The following is a 21,814-nucleotide window of genomic DNA, read 5'->3' as shown; positions in this document are numbered from 1 at the left end:
AACAAAAACAAACAAACAAAACATTTACCACTTTCCCAGAAAAGGAACAGTAACTGGAGTCTTTGGCTGCAATTATGAGTGGATATTAATAGCCATTAATTTCACCTATGGGTGTTACCTGTAAGAAAGAATGCATACTTGGGGTCCCACACATGCAGAATGAGACAGGGAGAGGGAAGGTGTCATGGAGCAGGGATAGGAAATGGTTAAGACTCTCAGGGTCCAAGAGAATGATTGCCAAACTGCAGATGGATTTGGGAAGAGGCTTTCTTGGGTGGTGCGGACTCTACCCTGTAATGCACCAATGGCAAATAGACGGCACAGGTGGCACCAGGCTCCCTCCCACACCCAGGACAGACATTACAAATGAGTCACAACACTCTTTACAGCTGGGCTTGCATTCGGCTTCAGAATCATACTCCCGCCCTCCTGGCAGCCATTACTCATCAATAGGTATTGGCATTCGAGAGGTGACCTATTTGGCATCCTTTTGTTAGCCGGAAGACCTGTTTCACCTGTTGCCACCTATGTCATGGGACAGCCACATCGCTGGTCAGAGAATTCAAGCATTCTTGTCTAGATTTTTCAATGGCCAGGAGGAGTCCAAAATCAGGAGTGATCCCCACATGACTGAGTCAGGAGCTGTCATCTAGAAGGGAAAAAAAAAAAAAAGACTGGTTTTTTTGGGCCCTTTTATGTAAGAAACAAAAATGTTGTGTTTGCTTTATCATCAATTCTTCAGCTAACTGTTTGTTCTTTTTCCTTCTGTTTTCTTTCTATAAAGAAATAAAGAGTTTAAACATAGGTAAGACCAAGAACTCTTTCCCGTATAATTTGATATGGTTCGTTTGCTTCCTTGTGTTTGCTTTTTGTTTTGTGCTTCTTGTGTAATGTTGTGTATTTTTATGTACCAAATATAGTAACTTTTTTATGTGCTAATTGTGTGTTGTGGATATGATAAGCTTTAGCAATTATGAAATGCAGTCAAAAAGCAACCAAATAAGCTGACAGTAATTAGAATTTCCGGGAGATGCAAGTGCAAGATAATGAACCCTCAGCGAACTTTTATCCCGACTGCTCAGTGCGGTCCATAATTGGGCTAAACAGTTGAGGCAAACTTCTGGCTTTTGTAAATGCTGGACTGGGTTCACAAAAGCTTTAATGAACTGGAAACGGGTCAAAAACTCATTTTCAACTCATTAATGATTTTTTCCCCTGGATATATGGTCATTTAAAAAAAAACAAGTTAATTGCCAATCTGCTGGTCAGAATGAATCCAACAGTCAGATGCATTGGGAATTTTCATAGAGTTAAATCACTTTTAAGGAGTAGGAAGGGCGTAGTCCAAGTAGTTTTTGTCTAAATAGCCTTTGTCTTTCAACTGCTCCAGGTTGTCATTTAAAACAATATTGGTAAAATTCACATATATAGTGCACAACACACATATGTGTGCATATGGCTCTGGGGAGCTTCCCATTACAAAGTCACGAAAATGTCAGGACCCCAGGTTGCACTGAAATGGAGGAAAAGTGACCTTTTTATTTGGAAGAAGATAGAAAAGCAAAACGATGTATTTTAAAACTCGAGGGAATGCTTCTTCTTACTTCTTGAAATGAAACAAGGAAGGGACTTCTTCCTGATGTTACATGAGAATTAGACATAGAAAGGAGTCAGGTTTTACAGGATCATCAAAGTCTGTCGAAAAGCCATGCATATAAGCCCTTGGCCGCCTCCTCCATACTCCAAAACTGGGATGCTTATAGGTGCCCCAACTGGGCCAAGTTTTTAAAAAAAATCAACAATGCCCTGGAAGGACACTCTCCATTCAAATTCACATACCCCATTTGACTTTCACCATAGCCACAGATATGGAAACAAGGCTGTCCATCTACCCAAGAGTTTCTTTTTTTTTTTTTTCCCCAATTTATTTATTTTCAGAAAAACAGTATTCATTATTTTTTCACCACACCCAGTGCTCCATGCAAGCTGTGCCCTCTATAATACCCACCACCTGATACCCCAACCTCCCACACCCAAGAGTTTCTATAAGAATCTTGGTTGGGATGGGTACGACACCATGGGGAAGAATAAGACCCCAGCAATGACTGACCCCACATCCTCACACATCTGTTCTTCTGCCAGAGTTTTTGAAAAGACTCTTTGAATTGGGCTCCCTAGAAAGCCCAGAATTAATTATCTTGCTCATAGATAGGCACAGATGTGCAGTGCCCTCATCCTTCTGTTGATCACGCCAGCCACTATTCATTCAGTAACAAAGTACAGCATCTAATTAAAAAATGGCATGAAGTTTTCCCTTTCTGCCCTAATTTGTTTTGCATATGTGCATATTCTCGAAAGACTTAATAGCCAAAAAAAAAAAAAAAAAGAAAGAAAGAAAGAAGAAGAAGAAGAAGAAGGAAGGTAGGGAAGGAAAGAAAAGGAACCCTGATAGCCTACTCTTTTAAACAAGTGATCTAGGCTCGAATTTTAGAAAGACCTTGACTTCCAATTCAATTATGTGTCTTAATAGCAACCTGAGGAGAAGCTGGAATTAAAGATGGTCTCGATTCACAAACTGTTCCTAAAAATAGCTTCATAGTTCTTTTCTTCCTTAAATCGGGGAAGAACCCAAATAGGGGTGTTTTAATTTGTAATTTACCATCTGATGTCTACAAGACACATGCATCCAACACAATCATCCCCTCACCTTGCCTTCACCTCTCCCGTCCTTTTCCTTCCCATAATTCCAAACTACAATGGAAAAATAACTGAAAAACAAGAGGCCTGTGCTCATTTTCAGCATGTGGCATCAAAACCTTGTCTACCACCCTAGGGCAGAGAGGCATTGACTAGAGGTATCCTAAAGGCAGTGATTTAATAACAGTATAGGAATAGCATGAGCTCCTGTTCTGTTGGGAACCTCCCATAACATGACAGACACTGCAAAGGGAAGAAACAGTAGGGTTTTGAGCCAAAAGGGACATGTGCAATGACCTGATTTCTTCATTATCCAAACCAGCAATCTAGGACCCAACATGGCCAAGAGACTTACCTCAGGTCACCAGCTGTGTCAGTGTTGAGTTTAGAGTTTCCTGTGTCTTAGTCTGTCCTGATCTGCAGCATATAGAACAGCTAGATGCACAGCAGAGAAAGAGGTCCAAGTCTCTAAGGCTTAGTGCCTTCCTATTACATTTCTCACACACAAGAGAATTTCTGTCCTAGTGTAGCTTAGGGCCTTGGCAGATCTTGGTTCACACCTGTGGCCTCACTATTACCCAAATTCAAAAACTATGTCTCCTCCCTCAGTAATCCAGATTCTGGGTGTGATATCAGCAAGACATCAAATTTCTTTAAAAAAAAGAAAAAAAAGTCAACTTTATTCATATCCACACTGAATAAGAGTAGAGAAGATCTGAGGTGCAGACTGGGGAATCCCTCTTGGAACCTCCCAACACAAAGTTAGGAAAACTCTAGGTTGCCCCAGTCTTCATGATCTGGTATACTGGAAGCACTGAGAAAACATGGACTAGAAAGAAAACCTTGTCTCATGGAAGTGTTCCTCAATCCCACTTGAGAAACATATCAAACCCAAAGGGGGAAGTAAAGAAGACTGATACACACAAAACATAAACACAAAAGCAGGAGCAGAGCAGAATCTTTCCTACCAGCTAAGTGAAACTGGTATTTTAGCACGACGGGAAACCATGAACCCTCTGCGTAGCCTGAGGAGCTTAGGTCCAGTCAGAAGGCAGTAGCTAAGAGCCAGGACGTGTGAGAACACTAAGCTGTTGTGTTAGATTCTTTCCAGTTCAATAAAGTGGAAAGACGCTAGAAATGTCTAAAGTCTTGCTAGGATTTTTGTCACCTCTTTGATCCTGTAGGCCAGCTGCTTAGCCCCCTTCTCATTTCTCTCTGTGCTTCTTCCAAAGCAACAACCCAGCACACAAGTACTATTTGGCAGTAGACCCTGTGTCCGGCTCTCTCTACGTGTCTGACACCAACAGTCGGCGAATCTACCGAGTCAAGTCTCTGAGTGGAGCTAAAGACCTGGCTGGGAATTCAGAAGTGGTGGCGGGGACCGGAGAGCAATGCTTGCCCTTCGATGAAGCCCGTTGTGGGGATGGAGGGAAGGCCGTGGATGCCACCCTGATGAGCCCTCGAGGTAAAGGCTACCAAGGAAGAAAGTCCCTCCCCCAGAATAAGCTTGTCTCAAGCTTGGCTTGCCTCTTAACTGGAAGTGAACTAAGCCCGGGCAATCCCAAATATAGCTTCCCCTATAGTAATCTCACTCTGATAGTTTACTTTGATGTGTGGGTGTTTAAAAAAAAAAAAAAAATTGTGTTTATCTGAAGTAAACGTCATCACCCACATAGACCACAAATGGAAAGTGGGGTGGACTGCTCCTAGAGATTTTGGACTGCTACCAGTCACACGGAGTCAAGGGGATATGTTAGCTCCATGAGCCAGAGTGGCAACTGTTCGGGCTGGAGACAGAGCCCAGTGAGGGCCTCCAACCACTCCCAGATGTTCATGGTCAACAGTAGTGTGCATAGTCTTAATCACAGGCCCTGACGTTTTTTAAGAGTCCAGTGAATGGTAGCAGTTAAGAATGGGATTAATTTCCAAGGACCTGGGATTGGCTGGGGGGGTGGGGGAATGTTCCTAGAATTGAAGGAACTCTGTTTGGAAAGGACCAAGGATACTTAGGGTTAAGGACTGATTGGTCCTTTGAAGGCCCAGTTCTTATTAGCATTCTTAGCTATCACTAAAGGATCTGGCAGTGTGGATTAAGGATGAGGAACCTTGGGCTTGGGTCATAGGGTCAAGGTGCACAAGAAATAGAAGCCACTGTGTGCATTTACGGGGAGCGTGCTAGGACAGGTGTTCCCCCAGGGCATACTGAGTAGAGTCAAGGCTTAACTGGGAATGTTTCCTGAAGGATATATTTTGAACTGGGAGTCTGTGACAGCAAGAATCCCTGTTTCTCCATCTTGTTGTTGTCATTAGTTGTGAAGGGTATTCAAGTAATTTACTACCAATAATTTTTCCAGTAATGAACTTGGGAAATAACTTCTTTTCTGAAGAGAGCAAATACCAAGTTATTTCCCCATTCATTTATTTGTAGACTTAGCTCATTTGCAGCCCAAAGTTCATTCTTCAGTTAGGTGGTGATACAGCCAGGACCCCAGGAATTACGCAGGTCTCAGCACAGTGCTCATGAGAAAGGGTGTTACCCTTAAAGGTTGAGAGCCACTGCTCGAAGCCTGAGCATTCATGAGTAAGGTCCCTGGTCCTAGAAGGTAATGCCCAATAGAGCATCCCCATCTCTACTCCACAAGCCCTACTCCTTGCCAAGAGACACACTCCCACTGTTTGTCTTGATCAGGTATTGCAGTAGACAAGAACGGGCTCATGTACTTTGTTGATGCCACCATGATCCGGAAGGTTGACCAGAATGGAATCATATCTACCTTGCTGGGCTCCAACGACCTCACTGCTGTCCGGCCACTGAGCTGTGACTCCAGCATGGATGTGGCCCAGGTAGGACTTTCTTATTTTTCATCACTATGCCACACCTGGCTCCTAGCCTGAAGTTCTCACCTGCAGCCGGTTTGGGTTGAAAGTGGGAGTGGGAGGAAGAAATATAGATACAGATTACAGGTTTGTTTGTAGAAGGTTTGAGATGAACTAGACAGCAAGATGGAATGAGAAATGTCAGATAGGAATGAGAGAGAGCACAAGAGAGAAAGGAAAGCCGTGGGTTGGGGGGTGGGGATGATTTCTGCTCAGATAGTGGAGCCGGTGACACACTCCAGCCATGGCAGATTACAGGGTAGGAGTTACTGTGTAATTACCTCTCTTCTCAATCATTATTGCAGGTTTGAGAATGTACTATACAGTGTTATATGTCAATCAGAACTTCCCTGTTAATCTGAAATGATTGCATCCTTACTATATAAACCTTTACTTTGTGCAGTAGTAAACTAGAGCAGAGCTGTCTACAATAATTTCCCAAGTGATATTATCTTGGTATGGGCTCTTATGGGGGCAAAGAAGAGAGACTCATACAGATGTGCAGCAGGAGAAACTGAACTTTCTTAGATAGATCCTCAAACATCCTGAAATACATGTTTGCCCTGTCTATAAGGGCCTTTTCAACCTTCAATCAACCTCATTAATTTCAGCTCAAATTGCACAACAAACTGACAGTTGCCACCAAGATGGTCACTTCAGTTTTGCAGAAAAGGCCCAGTTCATTTCTTCAAGCAAATTCTCAAGTTGTAGTTCACTAGCCAGCCTGTGCATTGGCGGCCCTTGGGTCAGGCCACCTTAAATCAGTGTGGCTTCTTTTGTGTATTAGATAAAAGTGCTGCCTCAAAATGAACATAGCCTCCTTAGGCCCATAGCTTGGTGAGCAGAGGCTGTGATGGATTACATTAGCTCCTTGTGCAGTGAATTATCTGTACAACTGTATATGATGACTCGACCTTGGTCCAATCATTTGGGACAGAGAAGAGCATCATGGCTAGAGCTGGTGATTACTCTAGGCACAGTAGATGATATCACAGCAAATGTTTGTTACATGGCCTCTTCTTCATTGTGTACATTCAACATGGGCAATGAGCAAGTGGTTTGGTGACAGACACTTCTCATATAGTGTGGGTAAAAAAGTCCTGTTCCCCAGCTGCATAAAACCAATAGACGTGTCCTACTGTTAAACACTGGGCATGTTGGAGGCTGCTCCTTAATTTGATGCCATGTCATCCACAGGTTCGCCTGGAGTGGCCAACAGACCTTGCTGTCAACCCCATGGACAACTCCCTGTATGTTCTCGAGAACAACGTCATCCTTCGAATCACTGAGAATCACCAAGTCAGCATCATCGCAGGACGCCCCATGCACTGCCAGGTTCCTGGAATTGACTACTCCCTCAGCAAACTAGCCATTCATTCCGCCCTGGAGTCAGCCAGTGCCATCGCCATTTCTCACACTGGGGTCCTCTATATCACCGAGACGGATGAGAAGAAGATTAACCGTCTACGCCAGGTCACAACCAACGGGGAGATCTGCCTTTTAGCTGGGGCAGCCTCAGACTGTGACTGCAAAAACGATGTCAACTGCAACTGCTACTCGGGAGACGATGCCTACGCGACTGACGCCATCTTGAATTCCCCATCGTCCTTAGCTGTAGCTCCAGATGGTACCATCTACATCGCAGACCTTGGAAATATTCGGATCAGGGCGGTCAGCAAAAACAAGCCTGTTCTTAATGCTTTCAACCAGTATGAGGCTGCATCCCCCGGAGAACAGGAGTTGTACGTTTTCAACGCCGATGGCATCCACCAGTACACTGTGAGCCTGGTGACTGGGGAGTATTTGTACAATTTCACTTATAGTGCTGACAACGATGTCACTGAACTGACTGACAATAACGGGAATTCCCTGAAGATCCGTCGGGACAGTAGTGGCGTGCCCCGCCACCTGCTCATGCCTGACAACCAGATCATCACCCTCACAGTGGGCACCAATGGAGGTCTCAAAGTCGTGTCCACACAGAATCTGGAGCTTGGCCTCATGACCTATGATGGAAACACTGGCCTCCTAGCCACCAAGAGTGATGAAACAGGATGGACAACTTTCTATGAGTAAGTACTTTTGTAAAGTATTTCTCGACAGCACCCTATCCAAGCTAGCAAACAGGATTGGCTGTCCACGTAGCTTTTAGAATTGCTCAGTCACTTTGTTTTCCTGACCTTTTTTTTTTTAAAGATTTTGTTTATTTGACAGACAGAGATCACATGTAGGCAGAGAGGCAGGCAGAGAGAAAGAGAGAGACAGGAGGAAGCAGGCTCTCTGCTGAGCGGAGAGCCTGATGCGGGGCTCGACCCCAGGACCCTGAAATCATGACCTGAGCTGAAGACAGAGGCTTTAACCGACTGAGCCACCCAGGTGCCCCTGTTTTCCTGACTTTAATGTCAACTTGTGGCCTCAAGATATTCATGTCCCCTCTCCCTGACTTTGAAGTGATTTGCACTGTTAGGTCTCTGATATTGAACATCCTCCCTACAAGGGCTGGCGGTTTCTTTTGCCTGCTTGCCCCTCCAGTTTCAGGATATTGGACGGGCACAGCGCCTGCGAGAGCAAGTGCTCATTAACTTTGCTGATTATTCATGTTTGCCATGGGTGCGGAAATGAGAATCTAAAAGGCAAGATCCTGGTGGGACTCCCGTAATTTGCCAGTAGGTCCAGCAACACACTTGATTGCACAGACAGGTAGATAAACTCTGAATTTCCTCCTTAGCAGAAGCAGATCAATACAGATAAAGTGCTAGGTATATTAAAAGATGTGAGAGCTGGTCATATTTCCCCTAACAATTATCTCCTGCTTAATAGTCCCGCCGTTTGTTTTGCCAAAAAAGCTGTTTTCCGTCACTCCTGCAGCCAGTGCTTGGTCACACTGCCTGCTGCCGCAGGTATTAACCAGTGGGATGCTGCCTGGGGGAAATTGGTGAGACGAGATTCCCCCAGTCCCTGCTGAGACTGGGATGGAATTTGCAAATGTCCGGCTTTCTGTGATTGTGAAGGATCTGGTTAAGCTCGCATTTGGAGTTCTTGCTTGCTTTCTGTCGAGGTGTTGCTGCTGGCTGAGAACTTAGTGAGTTGGGGAGGGGCTGTTGCAGAAAGAATGGGGGACAAGCAAGGGAACAGAAAACCCCATTGTTGACAACTCCTAAGTCCAGGAATTTTCACTTCCAGTTGGTGGGCAGATGGGTTTGGGAGCATGGAAAGGAAGCTGTTGCCACCTGCTGGAAATTTCCTGCATTGCATAATTGCTTTCCCTTCCTCCCTTCTGCCTTTGGGCCAAGCTGTCATTTCAGAAGCATCCTAGTATCCTTCAGGCGCTGGGACTTGATCAGACTTTACCAGCCAGTGACTCTACCCCTGTAGGCACCGATCTGAGTGCTATCTTTAGCTCTCACACCAGCTTGGGCTAAAACTATATGATAACCCCAACACCAGTTAGATTTTCACTTTCTAGCAGTTCCACCTAAGGACCCAGTGCATTTCAGAGATAATTTGTGGACTGACATGACTGAGGACAAAACAATGTCACTCTCAGAAGGCCAGAATTAGGCTTGACTTAGAGACCATAATAAAGAAGTTCGGGTGTGGGTCCTCCTTTAGACACTAGCTCTAACTGGGGGAGTATTTTTCCAGGAGGGGACCCTAGTTGAATTAAAATAGGAGCAGGATGCTTTAAAAAAGAAAAAAAAAAAAAAAAGATGAAGAAGAAGTTCACAAGTTACATGGAAACTGCATGATTTTTCTCTTAAAGAGCTGCTTTTTGGTAATGTGGATAAATCCAATTATCACAAATTCTCAATTGTAGGGCTTCAAATGCATTAGGTTTTCTTGTTCCTCCTAAAAAGAAGGTGAATTCCTTTTGTTGAGTACTTGTACACATGGTCAGCTGGGGAAGAGCAGCCTGCATCCCTCAAGGGCCCAGGACTCTACTTAAAATTACAACCACCCCTACACACGCATACTCTGTCTCTCTCCCTCCTTTATTTTAATCCTTACCACTTGTTACCATCTGACATACTCTGTATTTTAAACCATGGTTTATTTTTGCCCTGTCCATCATATGTACATCACAGAAGCAGGGATTTGCACCCATTTTGTTCTTAGTCATGTCTCCAGCACCTCAAACAATGACAGACTTATAGTAGGCAGGCAGTAAATACTTGCTGAATTAATGAGTCTTTTGATCCCTTGGGCCCCACACAGGCCAAGACTGCAAAGGCTCTACTAAGTGGCCTCCAGATCCCATTACTGGAACACATAGCTCCTTGCAACTATGTGCAGACTTACTTGCAAAGAGACCTGAACCTGAAAATACTCCATGGGCAAGTTAGCACAGCTGTAGGAAACTTACTCTTCTTTGAAAGTTAAAGAGAACATAACATGCTCTTTCTGTGGCCCCTGAGATCCTGGCCTCAACCCCAATCCTCTGTTCCCCAAAACTAGAATCTCCAGTTTCTACTACAGCTCTCATTAAGAAGCTTGGCAGCTGGCACCATCATCCAGGTCCAGGTGCATTGGAATTAAATCTTTGCCTGGATCCCAGGTCATGCAACTCCCCATACAGTCCCGGCTTGCCTGAAGGAGTTGAAGGTATTATCTGATACCGAGTAGTCCATTAGGTACCCTGTACACAAAGACTTAAAAGTGTTTTATTTTCTTATTTTTATTGAGATAAAATTGACATACTGAAGTCAAATGGACATAGTCAACTGTACACAAACAGAAGTGTTTTTTTATTGAGATAAAACTGACATAGTCAAATCATCAATATAATGATTTGATGTTTGTATATATCGTGAAATAACCAGCACTGTAAGTGCTAGTCAACATCCACCATTATACAGTTACCAAAAACCTTCTTCTTGTGATGAGAACTTTGAAGACTTATTCTCTTAGCCACTTTGGAATATGCAGTACCGTAATATTACCTATCCCCACACTGTCATTATATCCCCATGACTTATTTACACCTAGAAATTTGTACCTTTGGACCCCCTTCACCCATTTCACCTACCTCCCCTTTCAGGTAACCACCAATATTCTCCACGTCTAGCAGCTCAGGTTATTTTTTAAAGATTCCACCTATAAGATCATATGGTATTTGTTTCTAACGTATTTCCCTTAGCATAATGCCTTCAAGGTCCATCCATGTTGTCACAGGTTACAAGATTTTATTCTTTTTATGGTCGAGTAATTTTGCATTGGACGCTTAGGTTGTTTCCGTATCTGGACGGTTGTAAAGAATGCTGCAGTGGACGTGGGGTGCAGTTATCTTTTCGAGTTTGTGTTCTCGTTTTCTTTGGATGGATACCTTAAAGTGCAATTGCCAGATCATGTGGTAATTTTAGATTTAATTTGTGGAGGAACATCCATACTTTGTTCCCTAGTGTTTGCATCAATTTACGTCCCTGCCAACAGTGTGCAAGGGTTTCCTTTTCTCCACAACCTTGACCACACTTACTTCTTACATTTTTTGATAATAGACATTTTGATAAGTGTGAGGTAATACCTCGTTATGATTTTGATTTACATTTCCCATTGATTAGTGGTGTTGAGCACCTTCCCGTGTACCTGTTGGCTGTTTGTGTGTCTTCTTTGGGAAAGGGTCTATTCAGAGCCTCTGTATATTTTTTAATCAGGTGGTTTGCTTTTTTTTGCTATTGAATTGTATGAGGTGTTTTTTTAATATCAACGCTTTATCAGAAATATGATTTTCACAAATTCTCTCCCATTCAGTAAGTTGCCTTTTCACTCTGTTGATGGATTACTGTGCAGAAGCTTTTCAGCTTGATTCAGTCCCACTTGTTTATTTTTGCTTTTGTTGCCTTTGCTTTTGAGGTCAAATCAAAAAATTGCAAAGACTAATGTCAAGGAGCTAGCCACCTAGGTTTTCTCCTAGTTTTATGGTTTCAGGTCTTTGAGGTTTTTATCATTTGGGGTTAATTTTTGTGTAACAGTCCAGTTTCATTATTTTGCATGTGGCTATCCAGTTTTTCCAACACCATCTATTGAAGAGACTGTCCTTTCTCTGTTGTATATTCTTGGCCCTTTTTTGGTGAATTAAATGACCATACATGTGTGGGCTTTTAATCTGGGCTCCCTATTCTGCTCTATTCATCTGTATGTCTGCTTTCGTGTCCATCCCATACTGTTTTGATTACTATAGTTTTGTAATATAATTTGAAATCAGGGAACATGATGCCTCTAGCTTTGTCCGTCTTTTTCAATATTGCTTTGGCCATTAGAAGTCTTCTCTGGTTCCACACAAATTTTAGGACTGTTTGTTCTATTTCTGCGAATAATGCCTTTATAGTTTTGTTAGGGATTGCATTGAATTGTGTGGACATTATAATTCCTCCAGTCCATGAACATGGAGTATCTTTCATCAATGTCTTAGAGCTTTCAGTATAAGAGGACTTTTACCTCCCTGGTTAAGTTTTTACTAGGTTTTTTTAATTCTTTTTGATGCAATCATAAATGGGATTGTCTTTCTGCAAGTTTGTTAATAGTGTATAGAAACACAACAGACTTTTATGTATTGATTTTTGTATCCTGCAACCTTACTGAATTTATTGGTTCTAACAGTTTCTATACATGATATCATCGGCAAACAGTTACAGTTTTACTTCTCTATGATTTGGATGCATTTCTTTTTCTTGCTTAATTGTTGTGTCTTAATCCTGATCTTAGAGGGAAAGCTTTCAGTTTTTCACTAGATATGATGTGAATCACATCACTGGATATGATGTTAGCTGTGGATCTGTCATATATGGGGCCTCTATTATGTTCACGTTCATTCCCTCTGAGAGTTTTTATCACTAGTAGATGTTGAATTTTGTCAGATGCTTTTTCTGCAACTGTTGAGCCATCCTTGCATCCAGGGAATAAATCCCGCTCTCAAAGTACTATTGAATATGATTTTCTACATTTGATTTAAATATGAATACGATTTGAGGATTTTTGCATCTATATGCATCAGAGATATTGGTCTATAATTTTCTTTTTGTGTGGTGTCCTTGTCCTGTTTTGGTAGCAGAGTAATGCTGGCCTCCTAAAATGAGTTTGGAATAGTTCCCTCCTCTTCTGTTTTTTGGAAGAGTTTGAGAAGGATTGCTATTAATAAGTCTTTGAATGTTTGGTAGCATTCACCAGTGAAGCCATCTGGCCCTGTAGTTTTGTTTGTTGGAACGCTTTTGATTACTGATTGAAACTCCTTAGTAGTAATCTCTTATGATCCTTTGTATTTCTGTGGTATCAGTAGTAACGTCTCTTCTTTCATTTCCGATTTTGAGTCCTGTCACTTCTTGGTGAGTCTAGCTAAGAGTTGTCAATTTTATCTTTTAAAAAACCATCTCTTAGTCTCATTGATCTTTTGTCTTTTTACCCTCTATTTCAATTAAATACCTTTTGTTTCTAGTCAGAAAACATGGAAGTCAGGCATATTGGTTAAAAATAATTCCTAAAATATGGGAACATACAAACATACACAGAAAACTATCCTTAATGTTGAGATGTCTGTATTTTGAGAGAACTTCTTCTACCCATCCTCATTTTTCACCCCTGTATACTATCAGAGGAATATATTTCTGTGCTCCACTCTTTCTACTCAATAATATATACATTTTTCACTCTAATGGATAGAAATCACTGTCATTGGGGTGCCTGCATGGCCTCTGCCTTCGGCTCAGGTCATGATCTCAGGGTCCTGGGATCGAGCTCCACATCGGACTCTCTGCTCAGCGGGGAGCCTGCTTCCTCCTCTCTCTCTGCCTGTCTCTCTGCCTTCTTGTGATCTCTGTCTGTCGAATAAATTTTTTTAAAAAATCACTGTCACTAATTTCGATGGCTTTAGAGGTTTCTACTTTATGGATATAACCTTATTTAACAAATCTCTGACGAATGACCACATAGGTTATTCTAACTTATCACTATTAGTAAATAACATCTTTGTACACCCATCTGAGAGGCAGTTTCTTTAACAGATTAGATGACAAAAGGGAATCCTGGAGGGCCTGATTCCCATCTGTGTATACCCGGAAAGCCCTGGTGGTGTAACCACTATAATGTATTATCTGTACCACCCATTGCCTACTGCTCTAGACAAATGATGAGGGTAGAGCCAAACCTGTGATCCCCACTCAAAGTTCTCCCCTCCCCACACCCTTTGTCCAACTGGCCTTTCAGCTTAATGTGGTTCTGTTTTCAGCCTTCAGACATCTCCAGAAGCAAAATTTCTTATCATGTTTTCTCAAATAACTTACCAGGTCTGCATTCCTTTATTCTCGAACTGTTTGCCAGGCACCATCTGTATTTACTTTTGTAGTCCTCTGTGACAAAGTCAAATAAGCCACGAAGGTTCTGTTCACTGGCTGTCCTACATGCTGTACAAGATCCAGTCTCCAACACTCAGAACCAATCAACTTTGTCCTTGTCCCCAGTCAAGAGGGAGTCACACCTAGAGGTCAAGTCAACTACTTTCTTTGTTCCTCCTTCCTCTCCTCTCTAGTAACATCTCATGTGGGAAAGCTCAAAGGCCTCTACATCCAGCCCTTAAAAAGAGTTTCTTTCCTATGGCCTATGGAGGGCCCAAGCTTGCTGATTACAGTGGATCTCCCAGAGTAGGAAAATGTTCTACCAGTGGGACACCAAGGCTTTTTGCTAAAGGAGATGGAAACAATAATTCCACAGTTTAAGAGAAGAGTAGAGATGACATTCACAAAGGAGAAGGGCCACTCTCAGGGAACTTTCTAGCAGCAGAACTTGATCAAGTATACCTAGACTCGGGGGCTGAATTCAAGTGAGTCATCATGAAAACAGTCTAGGAAGGCTGCTTGGGGAACTTGGTTTGTTTTGGGCTGTAAAACCAGAGAAAGGGGTATAGGCAGTCAGACCAGCTATGCTTGAGCCAAGGCATGGAGTTTGCATTTGGCCCAGGCTGACAATCCAAGCCTAGGAGGTGGCAAGTGGGATGAAGTTATAGGAGTATGGAAGAGGAAGGACATAGATGGTCTCCAATGCCAAGTCCTACTGATTGTGACAAGGAGCCTCATTGTGATACACTACCCAGCCACTCTACCTTCCAGTCTCTCTGGCTCTTGTGTGATTCTGAGTGGTGGGAAAGCCTTCAGTTCCAGTAACTGTGCTTCCAAACCAGTGTGTCTGTCCTCCAGCTATGACCACGAAGGCCGCCTGACCAATGTGACACGCCCCACGGGGGTGGTGACCAGTCTGCACCGGGAAATGGAGAAGTCCATCACCATTGACATTGAGAACTCCAACCGTGATGATGATGTCACTGTCATTACCAATCTGTCTTCAGTGGAGGCCTCCTACACAGTGGTACAAGGTAAGCCCCCTACCCACTAAACTCACCCACAGACCCCGGCAAGCCTGGGAGGACTTCCAGAGACTGGGAACACCCATTAGCTTGTTATTTTAGTCAAGTGTCCACCGTAAACAAATTCTACAAGAAGTCAGTCTTGTAGAAAATGACTTAATCAGATTCAGGAGAATGTCATCTATACTAAATGAAATGTCTAGAGCTTTGGGAATGTCTGTGTACTTCCCTGAAAATGTCAGTTGCCATCCCCACTTGGTTTTACCTCTCCATCATCAGCACTCCCCACCAGCCCAACACACATAGTTAACTTCTCCAAGGCTCTTTATCCTTTTGGCTACACATTTTCCTTTTTTGGCCACATCCTGATTCTTCTTCTAAGCACTTGTTTGTTGGGTTGATTGCCCTGGAATCAGAGCCCTTTAGCAATCTCTTGCCCAGACTGGGATCTCAAAGGTTTCTGACCACCCCATAGTTACTAGCACTGTTTGACATGACACACAGTGAGGGACAAGCACAGGAGCTGGCAAGAAAAGGAATTGTGCAGATTAATTTTTCTTTTAATTAAGATATAATGTCAGTGGGCTAGCCCGTTGTCAGAGGATAAAAGTGTCCTCTCAGTAGATAAATGGTGACATTTCTGGACTATTATCCCACGACAGAGCCTGTTTCAATGACTCTATTTCTGCTCTGCCAAATGATTAATGATGTAGATTCTGTCTTTCTGCATGATGGCTGCAGTTGCAGGAGTGACAGATACACATTTGCTCACTATCCCAAAAGCCAGCGTCTCGAAGCCAGCCAAGCTGGACTCCTTTGCCCAAATAATCAGGAAGCATTATATCTATAAAGGAGTTTCAGACTCACGTTTCCTTCCTGGAACTTTTCGATAAGGAAAAAGGTCACAAGTCTGATTGACTAGTGTAGATTCCCTTTGGGAAGATAAACACATGTTATCAGCACCCACTAGCTCAGTCTACCTTACGCTGTTTGAATCTCCAGAGTTCTGTTGAGGAGAGCTGGCATGGTGGTGGAGTCAGCAGCAGAAGCATGAAGGCCAGGAAGGGTGCTTTTTCTCTTGATTTGATCTGTAGCTAGACCATCAACTTCAGGTTAGATGGTAGGCAAAAGGGAAAAAAAAAAGAAATAGTCTTTTTTTTTCCCCATTTAAGATAAAATATATATGTTAAAGATTAGGGATTTGATTGACACAAATTGTGTAGGCAGATGTCTATTGCCTAGACATCTTTAAAGGTACTATTAATAGTCTTCAGTGAGTAAAAGAAAAATATCACAGCATAATTATTTCTGGAGTGCCACATATTAATAATGTTTTTCTTTCCACGGATCAGTAGCATCTCTGCTACTCACCTTAACATTGTATGTGTGCTAATTGAAGGCAGCCTTAGACTGACAGCTGCAAAGTACCATGGAAACCTATAAAAATAGGGGTTCTGTTCTCTTATGACTAACAGAGTGGATAATTTCTTTCCCTACCCCCACCCCCACTTACATTTCTCCAGATCAAGTGCGGAACAGCTACCAGCTCTGTAATAACGGTACCCTGAGGGTGATGTACGCTAATGGGATGGGTGTCAGCTTCCACAGTGAGCCCCATGTCCTAGCGGGCACCATCACCCCCACCATTGGGCGTTGCAACATCTCCCTGCCCATGGAGAATGGCCTCAACTCCATTGAGTGGCGCCTAAGAAAGGAACAGATTAAAGGCAAAGTCACCATCTTTGGCAGGAAGCTCCGGGTAAGTGGTTCCACCCAATTCGTCACCGCTAAGTAGTAGGGAATACACCCTTTCCTCAAGAGCTGAGGCAATTTCCCAGGTCCCAAGCCTCCATTACTCCTTTCTTCCATGGGAAAGACAAGTCTTTCTCCCACACGACAGAAGCCCTATCCCTTTGGGAAAAACCATGTCTGTTTACTAGGAGAGAAAAAGGTACAGATTTACCCTCCACTCTAGCTTGGGATAGCTGCAGTCTTCTTGTCACACTAGCTATCTGCTCCCTCGATTCTCACTCTTTGGCCAATTCGACAAACTACTTGGTTCCTGGTGCCAGCTTTGTGTGGAGTAATTTGAGGAATACTGGAAGAACAGAAATTTTATAATGTACTCTTCACACACAAGGAGTCAACAGTCCAGTAGAATATGTAGACGCAGGGTAATCCAGTGGGTTAAGTGAGAGAAGCGGGGCACCTGGGTAAAGCCTCTGCCTTCAGCTCAGGTCATGATCCCAGCATCCTGGGATCGAGCCCCACATCGGGCTCTCTGCTCAGCGGGGAGCCTGCTTCCCCCTCTCTCTCTGCCTGCCTCTCTGCCTACTTGTGATCTCTGTCTGTCAAATAAATAAAATCTTTAAAAAAAAAAAAAAAGTGAGCGAAGCATCCAGGGCCTGACAGAATCAGAGGAGGAGATATCACCCAGCCCAAGGTGATCAGGGAAGGCTTGCCAAGAGGAAATCATAAGCAAACCACAGCAGAAATTTTCAACGAACTGTAGCTTCCCCAGACTGGGCAGCTTATCCACAAAAAAACTAACACGCAACACTCACTGAGGACTTTCATGATGCAAGCTCTATGTTACATGCTTTACTTATTTTCGACAGCCCCCCAGAGGGACTTCCCTCTGTTTTTCAGATGAGGAAACACAGGTTCTGGGAAGCTACGTAACCTGCCCAAAGGCACCAGGGCTAGAAAATGGCACAGCCAGGACCCACTCCCAGTTCCATCTTTGTGTCTGCCTCACTTGCCCATATCCTTACCGCCAAGGATGAAATTCACAGTCATCCAGATAATCTGGGTCCTGCCCTAGTCACTTACCAAGCACTAGGAGGGTCTGATTCTTAATATCATGCTAACCCCTTCCCCCATGGCAGGGAAACCTAGGGATCCCAGTCCTCATCAAATTCAGTACACATTAAATACTGAGCACCTACTATAAGCCAGCACTGGAAGTCAATATGGCACCCCAAGTAAAATCCCTTCCCTCATGCCCCTGATGGTCAAGGGTGGGGAAAGGAACCAGACAGGCAGATAGGCAGTATACTAATAAATAACTAAAGTAACTGCAGATTAAGATAAGTGCTGGCCTGAGAGTAAACAATGCAGCCTCACAGGGTTTAACCACTACTTGGGAATCACACTTGGGTAATATCTTTGGCTGCTATTGGGTGGAAATCCACCCCACCCAGCCTATCTCCCCACAGGGCCAGGCCACTCCATATTACGATTCTGCCTTTGTCTAGTGGGAGCTCCATTCCTCACATTAGGTTATCAGCAGTCTTCCATGTTTTTCTTCCTGTGCTGGTATCTGCAAAGTTGCAAACGGCCGTATCTTCCTAAAGACAAAAATGAAATGAGATTAGTAGCTAAATCCTTAATGACTGGATTTCAGGGCTGTATAATTGATTTTTGATATGCTGCACTGTAGAAGTTGATTATAAGTAGTAATCGTGCTTTTTCTCTGATAAATCAGTTATGCATTTTGACTAAGTTTGCAAAATAAAGATAAATGTGGCCCTAAAATAAAATGGCTATAATCCCAACTCTGAATATTAAAAATCTTAATAATGATACTTGTGGTAATTAGCAGAAGTTAGGCACGCAAGTCTTATAACTGAATTTCTGCCAGGGTTAGATTTGCTGGCATCATGTTTATGCAAATCAAAACACAGCTTTATCTATCAACACCTCAACATTTAATTGTCTGGTGTTAGTTCCTGTAACAATAATCACATATCCATTTAGCTCTCTTAAATGAAAATCACTATGAGATTATAACAGGTTGAGTGGACTGAAAATGTAATTTGAAAATGAGGGAGAAAGCCTGGAATTTATTTGCATCTCATTTATTTTAATTCAATTCATAAATTGTTTAGTGAATGAAATAAAAGCAACTCCTGGAAATTGCAGGGGAGCAAGTGGAAGAAGGTGTAAAAGAAAGGGGGAGCGTGCTGTGGATGAAGAGAACTGGGGAGTGTCCTTTTAGGTTCTCCGGGAGCCCAAGGCAAGGAGGTTTGCAGCCCCTAAACTAAGGGTACCTGTTGGCGCGCACAGGGCAATGGGCTCTTCTCACTTCCAGGGCTGACATTTCTTTTCCCTCTGTCTTGATTTCCACTGTCAAACAGGGCCCTGAAATTTTTCATTCATTCCTTCAGATTACTAGAATGGACTCTTAGGAGAATGCTGCGTTTTACAATGGTCATCGTTTTCCTGTGTACAACTAATTTGTTTTTTTACATTTTCTCTTTGCTTTAAGTCTCCTCTGTATGTGGGCTGCAAATTAAACCAATACTATACATTTTTTTAAAAACATGTTTGCTAAGTGCCAACTCTATGCCAAGCACTATGGAGTGAGTAGACTAGAGAGAGAGAAAGAAAACTAAATCCTTGCCAGCAAGAAGTTTGCATTCCAGGGGAGAAAGCAATGTGAATCGTGCGGTGTAAGCTGTAACAGAGGCAATGTCACAAGGAAAGCAGTAGTTGGTTGTGTCAGGAGAGGATGGACTGAGGCCAGATAACAAATAAGTCCTACAATCTCAGGAGCTTTCCAATCACAGTGCAGAGAAGGCAAGCAGCTCAGCCTCGTGGGGACTCACTGCGTTGCTGTCCTGTGATCCCGCCACAGTAGGCAAATGACCTCTTGGGTTGCTCTGGAAGGACAAGGGGCTGAATGAGCAGAGCTGGGCATGGCCTGCATCACTTCACCTGAACCACAAGACAGCCTAGGAAATGTCGTCTTTGTGAGAGCCTAAGGAAAAATAAAAGGAAAGAGTTGGTGAACACATGGCAGGGTCTCTGCCATCTTGATCAGGAAAAGCTTCAGGACTGAAGAGTGGTAGGAATTAGCCGGGCAAGGATATGGGGAGGGGGTGATCAGATCAGAAATGTTCCCTATGACGCAACAGAGAGGTCAAAAGGGGAAGAGCATTTCAGGAAACCTTAAGTCAGGTGCGCCAGAGGGAAAGGGAACTTGCAACACTATGGTACAGAAAAAGAATGCGTCGGCCAGAGGCAACACATGGAAAGGAATATTTTGCTAGGATGACATTTATCCAGAGGACTGTGGGGAACTGTTCCAGGGTTTAATTAGCAGAGTGATGTGTTGGGATGTGTAGTCTTAGAAAGACTCTCGGGTTTCCTCAGGTGTGGAGGAAGATAGATTAGAAGGAGACAAGATAGGAGGAGAGGGACAGAAGAAAGCAATTGCAGTAATCCAAACAAAGAACTAAATCACTAACAGTAAAGAGAGAAAGACGGGGGAGGGAGGGATCTGAGAGATACTTAGCATACACAATTAACAGGATTTGATAAGGAGCAGGGTTGCTGTATTGGGCTCTCCTTTTTAGGCTCCCTCCCCACAATCCTATGGACTAGGAAACTGAGTGACTGTCTAGTCTCTGTGAAGGAGAGAAGTTAGGGACTGAACCCCAAGACAGACGTGTGACATTCTGGCAGACCCAGCCCTACTTCTTAATATAGGGGAAAAAACGTTGCTCTTTCATGAAAAGCAGGGAGTTTGTAGAGAACTTGTGGTACAGCAACAGAGGAGATCAAGCACTGAAGCAAGCTGACTTACCTCTCCCAGGTGCCATCAAGCTTCTAGGAGTCTGGCCATTTGAGTGATGTGAGGACCCAAGGCTAAGCTTCCCTGGAATTCGGAAGAAACCAAAAATCCCAGTGAAGCTACCATGATAGACCCCAGTGAAATTCTAAGCCACCCAGGTAGCCCTTCTTCCAGCAACCTAGTCAGGGACATCTCTTGGGTGAGGAACATGTCAGCAGCCTTTCCATATAGGCGAGTGAAATGTCGGGTGGTGGACAGACCAACAAAGAACCTTCCACCAGAAGTTTTATGATGCTTTGGCAAAATTTAGTGTGTTAGTCCGTTCTTTCCAGCACAAACTCAACGTGAGACTCATTTTCATCATGTCTCCCAAGGTCGTCTCAAGGAATCTCATTTGAAAGAGTCTTTTCTACTCCACTCCTTTCTCTGTTCTCCCCGGCTTTTCAACCACACAAAACAGTTCATCAGGGCCCCTGTAAGCTACGTGAGCACCTCACCGCCGTGTCCCTGATGACAAGTGCCATGTGATAGGCACTCAGACAACAGGTGAGGAGGGACAAGGGAATGTCCATGCCTCTTTAAGGGTCCTCCCTAGAAGGTGCATGTATGTGAGAATTCCACACCACCCCCCAATCTCACCAAAGCAGGCATGAGTTCACAATCACATTTTCCCGGTATCTGTCAGGAATCTTCCCATTGCAAAACACAGGAAGCCCACTCAGACTCGCATAATAAAGAAAAGGCATTCATCGTCTTGCCTAACTGGGCTCCCACAAGCCCAAATGATGTCATCAGGCTGACACCTCTTTTTCTCCCTTTTTTGTGGTCCCCTTCCATCCCCAGCATTATTTCTCTTGGCACTTGAACTAATTTTCTCCCACAGTAGACCAGTGACCTCGTTACATAGGGGAGTCAGGCAGAGATGGCCAAAGGTGACTTTAGGCTGACATCAGCTTAGTTTAGTGAATGCAGAAGAAAGAATCTCCCACACCACTTATACTAAAAACAAACAAACAAACAAACCCAGGAGACTGACCTGGTACAGATGCAGATCTATGATTGGCCAGTACAAGGTCAAGGTCACATGTAGACACATGTATCTTGTGTTGGACATCTCAGTAAAACCACCTAAACAGGGAAACCTTACAGAAAGGGAGTGCTGCACCCAAAGAAGGAAGGAATAGGTTAAATCACACACACACACCAGATATATTCTACACCCTCCATCCCTCCAGAGCCTAATCATAAGGTAGACTTCTGGTCCTGAGGCTCTGTTCATGTATCATTCCCCCCAACCCCCAACCTTCCCCACC

The 21,814-nt window shown here is 43.5% G+C and overlaps 1 protein-coding gene and 1 long non-coding RNA gene across 18 annotated transcripts in view; one reads left to right on the top strand and one right to left on the bottom strand.

The window, feature by feature from the left end:
* Nucleotides 1-21,814, top strand: part of TENM2 (teneurin transmembrane protein 2) — a 1,132,942-nt gene that overhangs the window by 1,067,076 nt on the left and 44,052 nt on the right. For 15 of the 17 annotated variants that reach the window (XM_044229881.1, XM_044229874.1, XM_044229857.1 and 12 more), the window contains 6 exons: nucleotides 785-805; nucleotides 3,930-4,162; nucleotides 5,387-5,541; nucleotides 6,772-7,646; nucleotides 14,757-14,932; nucleotides 16,447-16,682. In XM_044229881.1, coding sequence (XP_044085816.1) covers nucleotides 785-805; nucleotides 3,930-4,162; nucleotides 5,387-5,541; nucleotides 6,772-7,646; nucleotides 14,757-14,932; nucleotides 16,447-16,682 — 1,696 coding nt within the window. The remainder of the gene's footprint in view (nucleotides 1-784; nucleotides 806-3,929; nucleotides 4,163-5,386; nucleotides 5,542-6,771; nucleotides 7,647-14,756; nucleotides 14,933-16,446; nucleotides 16,683-21,814) is intronic. The other 2 variants (XM_044229866.1, XM_044229849.1) reach the window with 1 other exon arrangement.
* LOC122893147 lies at nucleotides 617-20,579 on the bottom strand. The gene is made up of 4 exons (XR_006381588.1): nucleotides 20,514-20,579; nucleotides 19,534-19,685; nucleotides 18,200-18,273; nucleotides 617-649 (listed from the first exon to the last, which is right to left on the bottom strand). It is a non-coding gene; the product is annotated as an uncharacterized LOC122893147 (long non-coding RNA).

The sequence above is a fragment of the Neovison vison genome, chromosome 1 (genome assembly GCF_020171115.1).
Source record: "Neovison vison isolate M4711 chromosome 1, ASM_NN_V1, whole genome shotgun sequence".
Taxonomy (NCBI): Eukaryota; Metazoa; Chordata; class Mammalia; order Carnivora; family Mustelidae; genus Neogale; species Neogale vison.
Note: the sequence above shows the minus strand (reverse complement) of the source record. Positions and strands in the feature narration are given on the sequence as shown.